This window comes from Scheffersomyces amazonensis (assembly GCF_036850825.1).
Source record: "Scheffersomyces amazonensis strain UFMG-HMD-26.3 chromosome Unknown RJT21scaffold_7, whole genome shotgun sequence".
Lineage (NCBI taxonomy): Eukaryota > Fungi > Ascomycota > Pichiomycetes > Serinales > Debaryomycetaceae > Scheffersomyces > Scheffersomyces amazonensis.
The window spans coordinates 571778-586683 of NW_027042747.1; the positions used below are offsets into that span (position 1 = coordinate 571778).

General features: G+C 34.8%; 7 protein-coding genes across 7 annotated transcripts; 3 read left to right on the forward strand and 4 right to left on the reverse strand. All coding sequences in view use genetic code 12, as the record gives it.

Moving 5' to 3' along the window:
* Positions 1 to 90: 90 nt before the first annotated feature.
* Positions 91 to 3678, forward strand: RPA135 (DNA-directed RNA polymerase I core subunit). Its single transcript, XM_064884990.1, has one exon. The coding sequence runs from the start codon at positions 117 to 119 to the stop codon at positions 3633 to 3635; it is 3519 nt and encodes a 1172-aa protein (XP_064736366.1). The 5' UTR covers positions 91 to 116; the 3' UTR covers positions 3636 to 3678.
* Positions 3679 to 3721: 43 nt separating this feature from the next.
* On the reverse strand, positions 3722 to 4399 carry RJT21DRAFT_131666 (uncharacterized protein; the record flags this gene model as incomplete). Its single annotated transcript, XM_064883075.1, has 1 exon — positions 3722 to 4399. One exon carries the CDS (start codon positions 4397 to 4399, stop codon positions 3722 to 3724), a length of 678 nt encoding a protein of 225 aa, XP_064736367.1.
* A 129-nt stretch (positions 4400 to 4528) lies between these two features.
* RJT21DRAFT_116088 (uncharacterized protein) lies at positions 4529 to 5524 on the forward strand (the record flags this gene model as incomplete). Its single annotated transcript, XM_064880396.1, has 1 exon — positions 4529 to 5524. One exon carries the CDS (start codon positions 4529 to 4531, stop codon positions 5522 to 5524), a length of 996 nt encoding a protein of 331 aa, XP_064736368.1.
* A 59-nt stretch (positions 5525 to 5583) lies between these two features.
* RJT21DRAFT_192 (mRNA-processing endoribonuclease) lies at positions 5584 to 6952 on the reverse strand (the record flags this gene model as incomplete). Its single annotated transcript, XM_064883651.1, has 2 exons — positions 5584 to 5589; positions 5651 to 6952. 2 exons carry the CDS (start codon positions 6950 to 6952, stop codon positions 5584 to 5586), a joined length of 1308 nt encoding a protein of 435 aa, XP_064736369.1.
* A 1373-nt stretch (positions 6953 to 8325) lies between these two features.
* Positions 8326 to 10496, reverse strand: RJT21DRAFT_99438 (uncharacterized protein). Its single transcript, XM_064885762.1, has 3 exons — positions 10274 to 10496; positions 9227 to 10123; positions 8326 to 9181 (listed from the first exon to the last, which is right to left on the reverse strand). The coding sequence occupies exons 1-3, from the start codon at positions 10476 to 10478 to the stop codon at positions 8433 to 8435; spliced, it is 1851 nt and encodes a 616-aa protein (XP_064736370.1). The 5' UTR covers positions 10479 to 10496; the 3' UTR covers positions 8326 to 8432.
* Positions 10497 to 10655: 159 nt separating this feature from the next.
* Positions 10656 to 12982, forward strand: GUS1 (glutamate--tRNA ligase). The gene has a single exon (XM_064882542.1). It carries the CDS (start codon positions 10718 to 10720, stop codon positions 12893 to 12895), a length of 2178 nt encoding a protein of 725 aa, XP_064736371.1. The 5' UTR covers positions 10656 to 10717; the 3' UTR covers positions 12896 to 12982.
* A 1-nt stretch (position 12983) lies between these two features.
* RJT21DRAFT_109777 (uncharacterized protein) lies at positions 12984 to 14700 on the reverse strand (the record flags this gene model as incomplete). The annotated part of the gene is made up of 1 exon (XM_064879907.1): positions 12984 to 14700. One exon carries the CDS (start codon positions 14698 to 14700, stop codon positions 13051 to 13053), a length of 1650 nt encoding a protein of 549 aa, XP_064736372.1. The 3' UTR covers positions 12984 to 13050.
* Positions 14701 to 14906: the final 206 nt, after the last annotated feature.

The following is a 14906-nucleotide window of genomic DNA, read 5'->3' on the forward strand; positions in this document are numbered from 1 at the left end:
TATCGCATGACCCCACGCACCTGACAACCTTACCTCATCTACAACTTTTTTTCAGATCTAAATAAATTTTTCAAGATGAGTCTCCCATCTTTCAACCAACTCGGACTATCACCACCATGCCATCAGCTCAGTTCCGAACCCTCGAGAGAGAGGACCGGTTTAGAAACCCACCCAAGTCCAACCAGGACATTTATCCCTTATTAAAGGATGCCATCGAACCTCATCTTGACTCCTTCAATGCCTTAACCGAAGGACCTCATGGAGGACTCTTAAATATGGCCGTAGCAGATATTGGAACTAAAACTATTTTCGATACTAATAATGATGCTACCGGAAGATTAGGTAATAAATTAAACATTCGAGTGGATTCAGTCCAATTGGTAAAACCTGCCGTTAATGCCAACGATAAATTATCCATTAATAGAAAGACTTTACCTTATGAATGTAGAGAAAGAATGTCTACTTATAAGGCTAGATTATTATTGAAAGTAGCATGGACTGTCAATGACTCTGGTGAAGAAGTGTCGGAAATAAGAGAAGTTGGTCAATTACCTATTATGGTCAACTCTAATCGATGCCATTTACAAGGATTAAGTCCTCAACAATTAATTGATTATAAAGAAGAATCAGATGAATTAGGAGGATATTTCATAGTCAATGGGATTGAAAAATTAATCAGAATGTTAATTGTACAAAGAAGAAATCATCCTATGGCATTAATCAGACCTTCATTTGGAAATAGAGGTGCTTCATACTCCAAATTTGGGATTCAAATCAGATGTGTAAGACCCGATCAAACTTCACAAACCAATGTCTTACATTACTTAAATGATGGTAATGTTACTTTCAGATTCTCATGGAGAAAGAATGAATATTTAATTCCAGTAGTCATGATCTTAAAGGCCCTTGTAGAAACCAATGATAGAGAAATCTTCAATGGAATTGTAGGATCAGACATTAAGAATTCCTTCTTAACTGATAGATTGGAATTATTATTAAGATCATTTAAAAACTATAACTTATATTCCAAACAAGAAACTTTAGCTTATTTAGGTGATAAGTTTAGAATTGTATTTAATGCAACTCCTGATGTATCTGATATTGAAGTTGGTAAAGAAGTATTAAGAAGAATTGTATTGGTTCATTTAGATAATAATGCCGATAAGTTTAAGATGCTTTTATTCATGATCAGAAAGTTATATGCTTTAGTGGCAGGAGATTGTTCTCCTGATAATCCTGATGCTACTCAACATCAAGAAGTTTTATTAGGAGGATTCCTTTATGGAATGATTATTAAAGAAAAGATTGAAGAATACTTACAAAACATTCGTTTACAAATCCAATCAGATATTAATCGTGGACTAGCTGTTAACTTTAATGATAGAAAGTATATGTCTAAAGTATTCTTAAAGATTAATGAAAATATTGGACAAAAATTACAATACTTTCTTTCTACTGGTAACTTAGTTTCTCAATCTGGTTTAGATTTACAACAAGTATCTGGTTATACCGTGGTAGCAGAAAAGATTAATTTCCATAGATTTATTTCTCATTTCAGAATGGTTCATAGAGGTTCTTTCTTTGCTGAATTGAAAACTACTACAGTTAGAAAGTTATTACCAGAATCTTGGGGTTTCTTATGTCCTGTTCATACTCCAGATGGTTCACCATGTGGTTTATTAAATCATTTAGCTCATAAATGTAAAATATCTACTCAAGATTCAGATGTATCTCAAGTTACTAATTGTTTATCTAAATTAGGTGTATCACCAGCTCATACTTTTGCAGCTGGACCTAATGTATGTTGTATTCAATTAGATGGTAAGATTGTTGGATGGACTAGTCATGAACAAGGTAAGATTGTAGCTGATACTTTAAGATTTTGGAAAGTTGAAGGTAATCATGGTTTACCATTAGATTTAGAAATTGGTTATGTTCCACCATCTACTAAAGGTCAATATCCAGGTTTATACTTATTTGGTGGTAGAGCTAGAATGATGAGACCTGTCAAATATTTACCATTAAATAAGAAAGATATCTTGGGACCATTTGAACAAGTTTATATGAATATTGCTGTAACTCCTGAAGAAATTACTAATAATATTCATAGTCATGTAGAAGAATCTCCTACAAATATTTTATCAATTTTAGCTAATTTAACTCCATTCTCAGATTTTAATCAATCTCCAAGAAATATGTATCAATGTCAAATGGGTAAACAAACTATGGGAACTCCTGGAGTTGCCTTGGTTCATAGATCTGATAATAAATTATATAGATTACAAACTGGTCAAACTCCTATTGTTAAAGCCAATCTTTATGATGATTATGGAATGGATAATTTCCCTAATGGTATGAATGCTGTTGTAGCAGTCATTTCTTATACTGGATATGATATGGATGATGCAATGATTATTAATAAATCTGCGGATGAAAGAGGATTTGGTTATGGTACTGTTTATAAAGTTGAAAAAGTAGATTTATCTCAATCTAGAAGAAGAGGAGATCCAATCACTCAACATTTCGGATTTGGAGAAGATTCTTGGCCTGAATCATGGAAAGAAAAATTGGATGATGATGGATTACCTATTATTGGAGTTAAAGTTGAAGAAGGTGATCCAATTGTGGCATACTTTGATGAAACTTTAGGTAAGACTAAAGTTAAGACTTATCATTCCAATGAACCAGCCTATATTGAAGAAGTTAAACTTATTGGTGATGATAATGCTGATCAAGAAGGTCAACAACTTACTATCAAATATAGAATTACTAGACAACCACTCATTGGTGATAAATTCTCATCTAGACATGGACAAAAGGGGGTTTGTTCAAGAAAATGGCCTCAAATTGATATGCCCTTTTCTGAAACAGGTATTCAACCTGATGTCATTATTAATCCTCATGCTTTCCCATCTCGTATGACTATTGGAATGTTTGTAGAATCATTAGCTGGTAAAGCTGGAGCATTACATGGTATTGCTCAAGATTCTACTCCATGGAAATTTAGTGAAGATGATACCCCAGCTGATTTCTTTGGTGAACAATTACTTTCAGCTGGATATAATTATCACGGTAATGAACCAATGTATTCTGGAGCTACTGGTGAAGAATTAAGAGCCGATATTTATATCGGATGTGTATACTATCAAAGATTAAGACATATGGTTAATGATAAGTTCCAAGTTAGATCTACTGGACCTGTTAATTCATTAACTATGCAACCTGTTAAAGGTAGAAAGAGATCTGGTGGTATTCGTGTAGGAGAAATGGAAAGAGATGCTTTAATTGGTCATGGTACTTCCTTCTTATTACAGGATAGACTTTTGAATTGTTCTGATTATACACAAACATCCATCTGTCGTCAATGTGGTTCTATATTAACCACTCAAACTACAGTCCCAAGAATCGGATCTTTGGCTACTGTAAGATGTCGTAGATGTTCTCAAAAATTGGATACCTATGTTCAAAAACACGGTTATGCCAATGACTCTGATATTTGGGAAGATGGTCAAGGTAAGAAGTTTGTAGGAGGAGACAACACTTCAACTGTGGCTATTCCATTTGTATTGAAATACTTAGACTCTGAATTATCAGCCATGGGAATCAAGATGAAGTATAACGTGTCTCCTGCCTAATCCTTAACTTATTATTCTTCATCTCTTGTACATTAGAAATTTGCATCTGTTAATACACATAACTTTATATTAATTAATCTAGTTGTCTATGGCGTAACTATTACAACATCAGCGGGAGCAGAGTGAGCAAGAATGTATTTGGCATTGGCAAGATCACTACCATCAGCTCGCTCAGTAGCTTCCTCTAAATTATTGGCAATCCCTGCTGCCAAATGTCGTTTAATTATTCTATCTCTAACCACTTCTATATCTGTCTGTATAAACCATGACTCATCCACATACTGATGAATATCTCGCCAGTCAGGATCTCTTAACGATACATAGTTACCCTCTATAATAATCACTTGAACATCAGGCTCAATATGGATATCATCCTCAATAGGATCCTTGAGTTTATGATCAAACGAAGGAGCATTAATAATATGCTGCGAATAGACGGGATCATTCAATTGACTGATCAACTGTACAAATGCTTTAGCATTGAAAGTAAATGGAGCTCCTCTGCGTCTGATGGCTTCTTCACTATCGGGCATATCATTCAATTGCCATCGGTAGAGATGAAACCCATCCTGTGGTAATACGATAGTTTTAACCGTCTGGTTAAGTTGCTGAGCTACTAACGACGATAAGGTGGACTTACCGGCTCCTGGGATCCCTGCTAGTGAAATGATATACCGTCTTTTGGGCAAGACATTTTTACAGTTAGCCAAAACTCTATCCACAATCTCAGTGATATGATCGCTGCGAATAACCACTTGATGCATTACAGACAAATATCAAATAAAGAACGAAGCTCAGCAACCAGGGCACTCGTAAGAAAAAAGTCAGTACTGTAAAACACTGCGACTACAAATTTAGTGGGGTAGTGGGTAGAGAAGTTACAGTCGCACAATATGATAACGTTACCGCAAAAGTGGACTACCAGTACAGTGCAGGGACTTCAATCAAGTGAAGTACTCATAGGGTTAGTTCCAGAGACGGAGGGTTACCGACTATACGTTACGAATTTCAATGGCCTCTGGACAGATACGACTGAGTCGGTGTATGAATATGCCACGAAATTAGGCTATTCAGTCAGTTTGGATTATGAGCGTAAAGAGCTTGTCGCCACTATTCATAAGGCAATATACAGTTCCAAGGAATTGAAGCTGGGGTTAATATGTCTGTACCATAACGGTCAATTAGATATCCACATTGATCACACCGATTTTAAATGGAAGTTCTATGTACATCAGCAAGATTCGACGCAATTGGCAGCATTCCTTGCGGGATTGAACTATCAACAGTTCGCTAACCAACAGTATCTAACTTACAAGTTACGACAACTCCAACATAGTGTACAGGTAAAGGATCTATATATTAAGTTTCTATCAGAGAACTTTAAGCTCAGCCATGGACTGCAATTAATCAATAAATTTAAGAAGAATAACAAGCTTGATGCATCTGATATGGCAGAATTTAACTCAGTGGAATGGGATAAATATGTAAATGAGCAATACTTAAGTCAAGCAAAGAGAGTAGCAAGATCTTCTGAGAAAAGACTACACGACATTGTACATACATCCCTTACAGATCATTCAGCATGGAACTTTTCAAATATTTGGCTCACTGATAATTTCCAACCATCCAATATCAGTCTGGCACCATATAAGCAAGAAGATCCATTCGTGGAAATCAAGCTAAAGCAAGAACCAGAGATGGAACCAGAACTAAAAAACGAACCAGAACCAGAACAAGAACCAGATGAAACAAAACGAGGAACCAAAAGGAAGTTTGGAGTATTGAAAAGCTCACCTGTAAAGAAGATCAAGAAGGAAGAACAACCCAATCAACCAATAAGACCCAAGAAGTTTGGATCTCTTTCTCAAAAACGAAGGAATCTAAAATAGGGTTGCCATCTTCTCCCATCTCTCTATTAATAATTCTAAAGCATTATTTTCAACCTCGTTCATTTCTGAATGATATATAGTAGTAAGTACAGCCGACCAGAATTTGACAAATGCGTGTAAATCAACTGGATCTGTAGGTATATCCACATGAATAGGAGTTTTGATTGAATTTCTTCCATGACCATCTTCTTCAAACGGCACTAGTTTATTGGGCAATTTTTTGAAACAAGCTTGAAATACTGTAAACCAGAACCTTATAAATACCTGAGAACAATCATATAATGTAACTATGGAGTTCTTATCATAATCTCGTAATAAATCTAAATCTTCACCATATTCATTTTCCATACAATGATGAATAGCAGAAAGAGTTACTGTTTGAATCTCATAATGTACACGAAAAGCTACTTCTGAGAAGCTAGAGAACTCAATAATACTTTTCGTAGCATCCTTCCATTCATCAGATGGTTCAGCTGGTGAAATAATCGGTGGTTCAGCCGCTATTACTTGGGTTCTATGTACAGTTTCTGATTTTAATTCACCGAATATTCGAACATTCTCATCATGAATTACTTTGGCAATTAGTTCGGCAGTCATATCTTTTCTAAAGCTAACCGTCAAGATATGATTAGCAAGCGCCTTCATACAGAAATTCTTATCGTTAGAAAACAATACTACTAAGGATTTAGGATGATTTTGCTTCCACCAAAGACAACAATCTAATATCGCATCATCTTGTAGAGTAGATTTATCAATTCTTTGACGTAGATTCTGACCTTGAACAACGGTACTATTCTTAGCAAACTGAGAAAAGATCCAATCATTAGCCCAACGAGCCAAATGACCTACAGACTTACCTGATATTCGATCTTCAGATTCACTTACGTTTCTAGTGGAATTCTTTAATCCATCCAATTCTTGCATTACGGCAATAGGAATAATCATCTTTAACCCATATTTATGAGCAAGATTCTTCATTTGATCAAGAATATTCAAATGAGATAATATGAAATTAGTATCTATAACCATATACGAAACATTACCTTCAATAACTTCTACTTGAGTACTGTAATGTTCTATACCATCCATAGAATCGCTATATACAAGGTCACCGGATCCACGAGAGTAATTAACAAATTCAGATATTACATCTACTTCTTTATAATCATCCATACCTACCATTTCTATATCATCTGATGATCTTCTAATGTGATTTTGGTAATGGTTTTGGTTTTGGTTTTGGTAGTGGTTTTGGTGGTGATGATGATGGTGTTGCTGCAGATGCTGAACGGCGTCTTCAATCCGATCTTCAATTACTCGTATAGTGTAGTTTATAGGTTTCCTAGCTCGCGGTGTACCTGTAGTCACAGTGCGGTGTTCATCACTGGGACTTATCCCTCCCGGCGCATATTTGGAGGGGAGCGACATGGTGAACTACTTAGTGGTTCTAAATTGTAGAGGAATAAGCTTCTTTACTTCGGTTATTAAAGGCAATGATTATGTGGAGTATTATATGGAGAGCTATGTGCAGGAATTTCCAACATGGAGTTTACAGCCAGTATAAGTCGTATTCATTACTCATGGCCATTTATGATACTTAGAATCCTGGTGAAATCATCTAGTGATGGTAATTGTATTTATTCTGATAAATAGCAATTGTATTTAGTTTTATATAGAATTTTGCGTTATAAAGTTACTAGCTCAAGTCTTACAATCAAGTATTGAACCCAGCCAATAGGACTAAACTTCCTACAAGCAGGGCTAACAAGAGCGGCAGATTATAGTGGATTAAACTGACGTTAGTCGGGTAAGGAATTAAGTGACATGTGGTTAATATGTATAGTGAAAGTGATACGATTAAATAAATTCACAGAATATCACATTATAATTTTGTTAGTTATAAAGTTGTCCTATTGTAATGTATGACGAGAACTTAAATTTGTTCTAAATATCTATTGTAGGTGATAACAGCTGTAGAGATTTGATGGAAATTACATAGTTGTACTTGTTCAAGTTACAAATAATTGAATAATTAATTTAAAATAATATATATTAAAATGGACAAAACCAGATATATAAAAGCATTAGTGAAACACATTCTTACCAAACTAAAGTTAGCAATAGCCTAAATGGAATAAAATGTTAGATATGAGGCAAGAAAACACAACCCCGACTATATCGTCTTCTAATTACCTTAGAAAACAAGCATGTAGCTAATACTCAAGGAATTATCGCGATTTATGTATTGGCAACTTTAATACAGCCAAGATATCCCACAATTTATAGTAAAGTGTGAAACCAGGAAAAAGTCCATACAACTGATTAAAACTACACTGATAAATTATTATATAATATTTATTTATATTAAATGTATACCTCAGAACCGAATAAATGATTAGGAACCTAAAGATGACTCAGGAAACCGATATTTTCACATGAGTTGACCTACAGTTAGTAAACAAAAATCCTATTTAAATGATATTTATACTTTATAACAATTTTTAGCGTACAACCCACAAATCGGATTCACAATAGATGGCAAGTGTTAGATCTGGGTTGAACTATTAACCTAATAAACAGAGGTTTTATAATTTGATAGATAATTTTTGCATTTATAGTCTCCATTATGGAGTGCATAGAAAAACTCCCTAAAATCTGAAACAGTACATAATATATCTTACATATATCTGAAACATTACATATTAAAAACTGCCCCTACTATAAATCCGTTGAATAGAGTAAAATCCTCAGAGTCAAGGCTACTAGTTATTGCAAATATTTAGTAAATTATTTCGTATCTATGTAGAGATTCTATTTAATCTTAAGTATACCTCTATTAGTATGCTTCAATTAATGATGTAGATTATGTAATATATGTTTTTTCTATTATTATGAAACTTATATTCCACTATATAATCTCAAGTAAGAACTCAAAGAGACTAACAAATAAGCTGAGAAAGATGATAACAATAATCATCCATGTAATCCGATTGGTATTCTTTTCATTCATACTATCACTAACAATATCCAGAAATTCTAAGAATACCTTACATCTATCATTAAGTACTTGAACTCGTTGATCGATTTCAAGATATTCACGAACTGCATTGTAAAGAGGATGTAAAGCTGGTTCAAACGACCAGAAGAAGTCGGGTGTATCAAGAATTGAACTAGAAAGGTTAACATCCACTCGGAGTTTAAATAATTTCCCTGATTTCTTAAGTAATTGAGTTCTCTTAAGTCCTAATCTACCAGTTAATGCTAATTTTCTGGGTAATTTAGAAATCAGTTGTAAAACATTCACCATTCGACTCTCAAATAAACATAATTTAGTCAGTTGAGCTATAGCATGAGACATAGTCAATTTAATAAGATGATCTCCCGACCGTAAGGTGATCATATCATTATAAATCCGTGGACGATGGATCTGATTATCATACTCAAAATGAAACTCTTCAGTTTCAATATCTTGTTCATCTATAGGGTTAATTAATAGTGGTTCAGGTTCATCTGATGCAAAGGCCAAATCGGCTAAAATATTCTTTTCATGGATCTCTGAAAAATTCCAGAATACCACAATCCCATAAGCAAAGATAAACATTTCGGCATGGTGTTTGGATATCTCAGCTTGAGTATGAATATTATGAGATGATCTCTCTTCAGCCTTTTCAGCTGCGGTCACTATAGGTTCTTTCAATTGACTTGAATTTGAATTTGAATTTGAATTTGAATTTGAATTTGAATTGGAATGCGAATTAGAATTAGAATTGGAAGTGGTAGTTTCTCCATTAGGAGAGTTTACAGAAGTGGCAGATTCGGCACTATTGATACTATTGATACTATTAACTCCATCCTCACTAATCCGGCTAGTTTCTAAAGGAGGAGCAAAGAATTGCGGTTCAGAGGGATCAAAGGGGGAATTATCGAAATTCTCCGTCTCGGGATCCATCGAATAATTGTTAGCATCTTCAGGAGTCTCTACTCCAGAATAATACTCATATAAATGAGTTGCCTGTTCACTACGATTAATTAACTTCTCCATTATACGCTTATTAGCCTGTAATTTCATGGAATTGTTGGATTTTACTCGAAATCCATCAGTACCTGGTAATAATGGTAAAGCATACGGAACATAAAGAGCTTCGTCATACATCCGAGGTTTAACTTCATGATTCTCTCGTAAAAATTTGGATACTGCCAGTAAATTGAATTGATCACAGATGAAATATGCTGTCATACGACTGAATTCCTGAGCTCGAGCTTCTTTAGCCATTAATTCAGCTCGAGATCGTTGGATTTGAGTATGTAAATCTTGAGATGAAGATTGTGATGTGATATTCTGAGGTGGAGGCGAATTGTACCGTTGTTGATCAGGAATAAGAACCAATTTCTGGGATGTTTTGGATGTTCTGGATGGTAAGGATTGAGATAATTTGGGAATACTTCTGATATTACGTCGTAAACTTTCCAGGGGTTGAGCTCCTAGAGTAGGAGACATAGTACGACCATAGGGAGATGAGCTTCGAATGGTACTGGAAATTAAGGAAGGGAGTCTACTTTGTCCAGAAGGAATATCACTGGAATTACTGAGAAGCTTATCTACTGATATATCCGTATACTTACTTCGAAACGTTAATCTCTTCTGAAGAGCACTCTGGTGCTGTTCCTGATGGAAACTACCATGGTTGGGACTAGGACTCTGGTAATGACCCAATTGGTTGTTCTGTTGATTTTGCTGACTTTGTTGACTCTGTTGCTGCTGTTGCTGTTGCTGTTGTTGCTGTTGCTGTTGCTGTTGCTGCTTCTTGTAGTTGTGTCCTGCGAAGGGTGCTCGAGCTCCCTTAACGTAGTGAGTCCGGGAGTCTGTTACTAAAATGGACGGTGATCTTTTTGCTGTAGGACGCTGGAGTCCCTGTGGACTGGGTGAGCCTGACCGTCTGGTATTGGAACTCATAATGGAGGTAAGAATAATAGTTAATGACTTAGTCTTCACTTAGCGGATCCATCGTCTAGTACTTAAGCGTATTAGCGAAGAAGCCCTAACGAGATCACGTGCATAAATGCACGCTGAGTCGGTAAACGTTAGTGCGCCAGCGAGGAACTCCCGCTAAAGTTCTAAAATTTTTCAGAGCTCAGGGGAGAGGTGACTCAATTGAACTCTAGCGAACTCAGTAGTAAGTCTCACCATCACCAATGTCATTTATATTGTCGGTAGCTACTAAGGCTACTGCCGTTGCGTACCCAGTTTTACTTGCTGTGAAAATTATAGACGAAATAGTGGATGAAGTATCCATCCCCATTGAATTTATCGATGAAAAATCAGTTGACCCCACTAAGGCAGATATCGGTGCTAAATTAGTAACACCTGAAGGTAAAACTTATGAAACTCAATTAGAAATCTTAACTTATTTGAGTGAAAAGTTCCCATCAGTTGTTAGTGATGCTAAGGAATCTCAAAAATGGGCAGAATTCGCTTTGAATCACTTGTACATCAAGAACTTTAAGGTATTATCAACTGATTTAGAAACTTTAGATGCTCATTTAAATTTACGTTCATTTGTTGTAGGTAATGGATATTCATTAGCCGATTATGCTGTATGGGGTGCCTTACGTGCCAATGCTTTAATGGGTTCTATCATTAAGAATGAAGTTTATATCAATATTTCTAGATGGTATAATTTATTAGCTTCAGATAAGAGATTTGAAAATACTATTGAATTCTATACTAAATCAGTTAATGAATTAAGAAAATCCCTTAAGGCTGCTAGTACTGGAGGTAAAAAAGAAACCCATAAGGCTAATTTTGATATTGATTTACCAGGTGCTAAAATAGGTGAAGTCGTTACTCGTTTCCCACCTGAACCTTCTGGATATTTACACATCGGACATGCTAAAGCTGCTATTTTAAATGAATATTTTGCTCATAATTATAAGGGTAAATTAATTATTAGATTTGATGATACTAATCCTACTAAAGAAAAGGAAGAATTCCAAGATTCTATTATTGAAGATTTGGCTCTTTTAGGAATTAAAGGTGATAAAGTTACTTATTCTTCTGATTATTTCGATACTATGTATGAATTAGCCATTCAAATGATTAAAGATGGTAATGCTTATTGTGATGATACTCCATTAGAAAAGATGAGAGAACAAAGAATGGTAGGTGAACCTTCTGAAAGAAGAAATAGATCAATTGAAGAAAATTTAACCATCTTTACACAAGAAATGAAGAATGGTACTGAAGAAGGATTAAAGAATTGTTTAAGAGCTAAAATTGATTATACCGCTGCCAATAAAACTTTAAGAGATCCTGTTCTTTATAGATGTAATTTAACTCCTCATCATAGAACTGGTACTGCTTGGAAAATGTATCCACTTTATGATTTCTGTGTTCCAGTAGTTGATTCTATTGAAGGAGTAACTCATGCTTTAAGAACAAATGAATATAGAGATCGTAACCCACAATATGAATGGATTCAAAATGCTTTGAAATTACGTCATGTTAATATTTGGGATTTTGGAAGAGTTAACTTTGTTAGAACTTTATTATCCAAGAGAAAATTACAATGGTTTGTCGATAAAAAGTATGTTGCTAACTGGGATGATCCAAGATTCCCAACCGTTAGAGGTGTTAGAAGAAGAGGTATGACTGTTGAAGGGTTAAGAAACTTTATTATCTCTCAAGGTCCATCAAAAAACATCATCAATTTGGATTGGTCTGTTATTTGGGCTTTAAATAAGAAAGTCATTGATCCAATAGCTCCAAGATTTACAGCTGTTGATAAAGAAAATGCTGTTGTAGTTAACTTGGACGGACCTGCTGAACCAACAACTGAACAAAAACCTAAACATAAGAAAAATGCTGAAGTAGGATTAAAATCCGTCATTTATGCTAATAAAGTATTAATTGATCAAGCTGATGCTGTAGCCATTGAAGATGGTGAAGAAATCACATTTATGGACTGGGGTAATGTCATTGTTGAAAAAGTTCACAAGGAAGGTGATGTGGTCAAGTCTATTGATGCTAAATTACACTTAGACGGTGATTTCCGTAAGACTTCTAAGAAACTTACCTGGTTAGCTGATACCAGCGATAAAGTTGAAGTTGATTTAGTTGATTTTGATCATTTAATCACCAAGGACAAATTAGAAGAAGAAGATAACTTTGAAGATTTCCTTACTCCAGAAACTGAATTCCATACTAAGGCCTATGCTGATTTGAATGTTCGTAGTTTAAAGGAAAGTGATGTCATTCAATTCGAAAGAAAGGGTTACTATAGAGTCGATAAGCCATACGAACAAGGTAAGGAAGTTGTCTTATATACCATTCCTGACGGTAAGACTGTCTCCAGATATGGAGCTAAGAAATAAATTTCCAACTCTCTTGTACAAATTGAATAATATAATAGTACTCTCAAACTATATTAGTATTATGGAAGTAAATATAAATTAACGATATATAACAACTAGACAACAAGTAGTATTTTACTTTTAATAAGCCAAAGGTTTCCAGCACCTTTGGCCATCTAAGCCCAAAGTAAAGTCAAGACTCTCCATCCAGTTAACTTTGGATAAGGAGGTTCTGGTTTGGCTTCAATATCAGCAAATAAACTCTTCAAGTCGACATCTTCTGGCTTAATGTAAGGACTTCTCTTAACAAACTTCCAAATTAAGAATAAAACAATACTTAATGGAATGATAAAGTAAGCAGAGAAGAAGTTGGCAAATACAAATTCTCCATGGATAAAGTTAGGGAAACCACCAGTTAATAAGAATAAGAGAGCAAAGAATAAAGAGAACCAAGCAGCATATTCAGTACCAGGGAAAGTATATGGTAAGTCCTTTCTAGAATAACCTTGAGCCTTTAATGCTCTAGTCATATAGATATGGTTAATTGAGATAACAATCCAATTGAATAAAATGTTAGATGAAGTAATATTTTGGAACCATCCAAATACTGTGGATGAAGAAGCACTAACCGACATATAACATAAAGGAACAAAGAAACAGGCTACTGCAACTGCAATCCATGGTAATCCATTTCTGTTAACTCTTAAGAAGAAAGCCGGAGCTTGTTTCTTGGTTGCTAAAGCAAATAAAGTTCTAGAGGCTTTAACAATTTGTAAGTTAGCAGCTGATAAAGCAGAGGTTAAAACAACTCCATTAATAATGTGAGGTAATACTTTAATACCAGCTCTCTTCATAGCAATAACGAATGGTGAACCTGCAGCAGTACCAGTTGGAGATGCAATATCAGGATCGTTATATTTAACAATTAAAGTTAAAATGAAAACAGTTGCAATATACATAGTAAAGACTCTGTAAAACACTCTCTTTGCGGCTCTGAAAATAGCACGTCTTGGATATTCGGTTTCACCAGCTAATAATGAAATAGCTTGAGTACCACCATAAGCATATACAACAGAAGAGACACACTTCCAGAATCCAAGAAATTCACCTAAGGAACCAGTAGTATATTTAGAAGCAAATGGACCAGGATCTCTCCAGTAACGGAATCCAATTCTGTCTTGACCTGGTACACCACCTAAATCGATAATTAAACCAGTCAAGATTAAACCAACCACTAACAAGATCTTTAAACAACCGAAAAAGAATTCAATTTCACCATACCATTTAATATTATAGATATTAACCAAAACAACAAGGATACCGAAAATAGTAATCCAAACAGCAGGATTCAAATCAGACCAATAAGACATAACGACAGCAACAGCAGAAAGTTCATTAGGAATAATACTTGAATAAATATCACACCAACCCATAGTGAAACCAAGAGCTTCATCAACAAAATGTTCTGCATGTTTAACATAACCAGAGGTAACAGGCATAAAACAGGCAACTTCAGTAATACACATTTGATTTGCACCCACAACTAAACCAACCATAATATAGGCCAATAACATACCTACAGGGCCAGCAGTAGAAAGTGAAACCGAAGATGATAAAAATAACCCAGTACCAAAAACACCAACTAAAGTAATCATACTAATATGTCTCGACTTTAAAGCCGAAGAAAGTCGATTTTCATGTTGGAAATAATCAACCTTCTCTTCACTACCACTATAGTTCAAGGATTCGATATCAGATTCGACAATGACTTCTGTAACAGCAGCCTTCTTTTGAATGCTACTGTCAAAAGGTTCAGGACTGGACATTTTTGCAATAGCGGTATTTTTCTCCAATAATATTTGCAGCTTATTGCACTAATTTAAAATAATAAAAGAAAAATTAGTGAATGATAAACAAATCTATAGAAATATTACTTCTATATATACATAAGGTTAATGATATATGGGGTATATCTACAATTAATTATAGTTAAATCATTTACGAGATTTGTAGAAAAGTGGGCATAATAAAG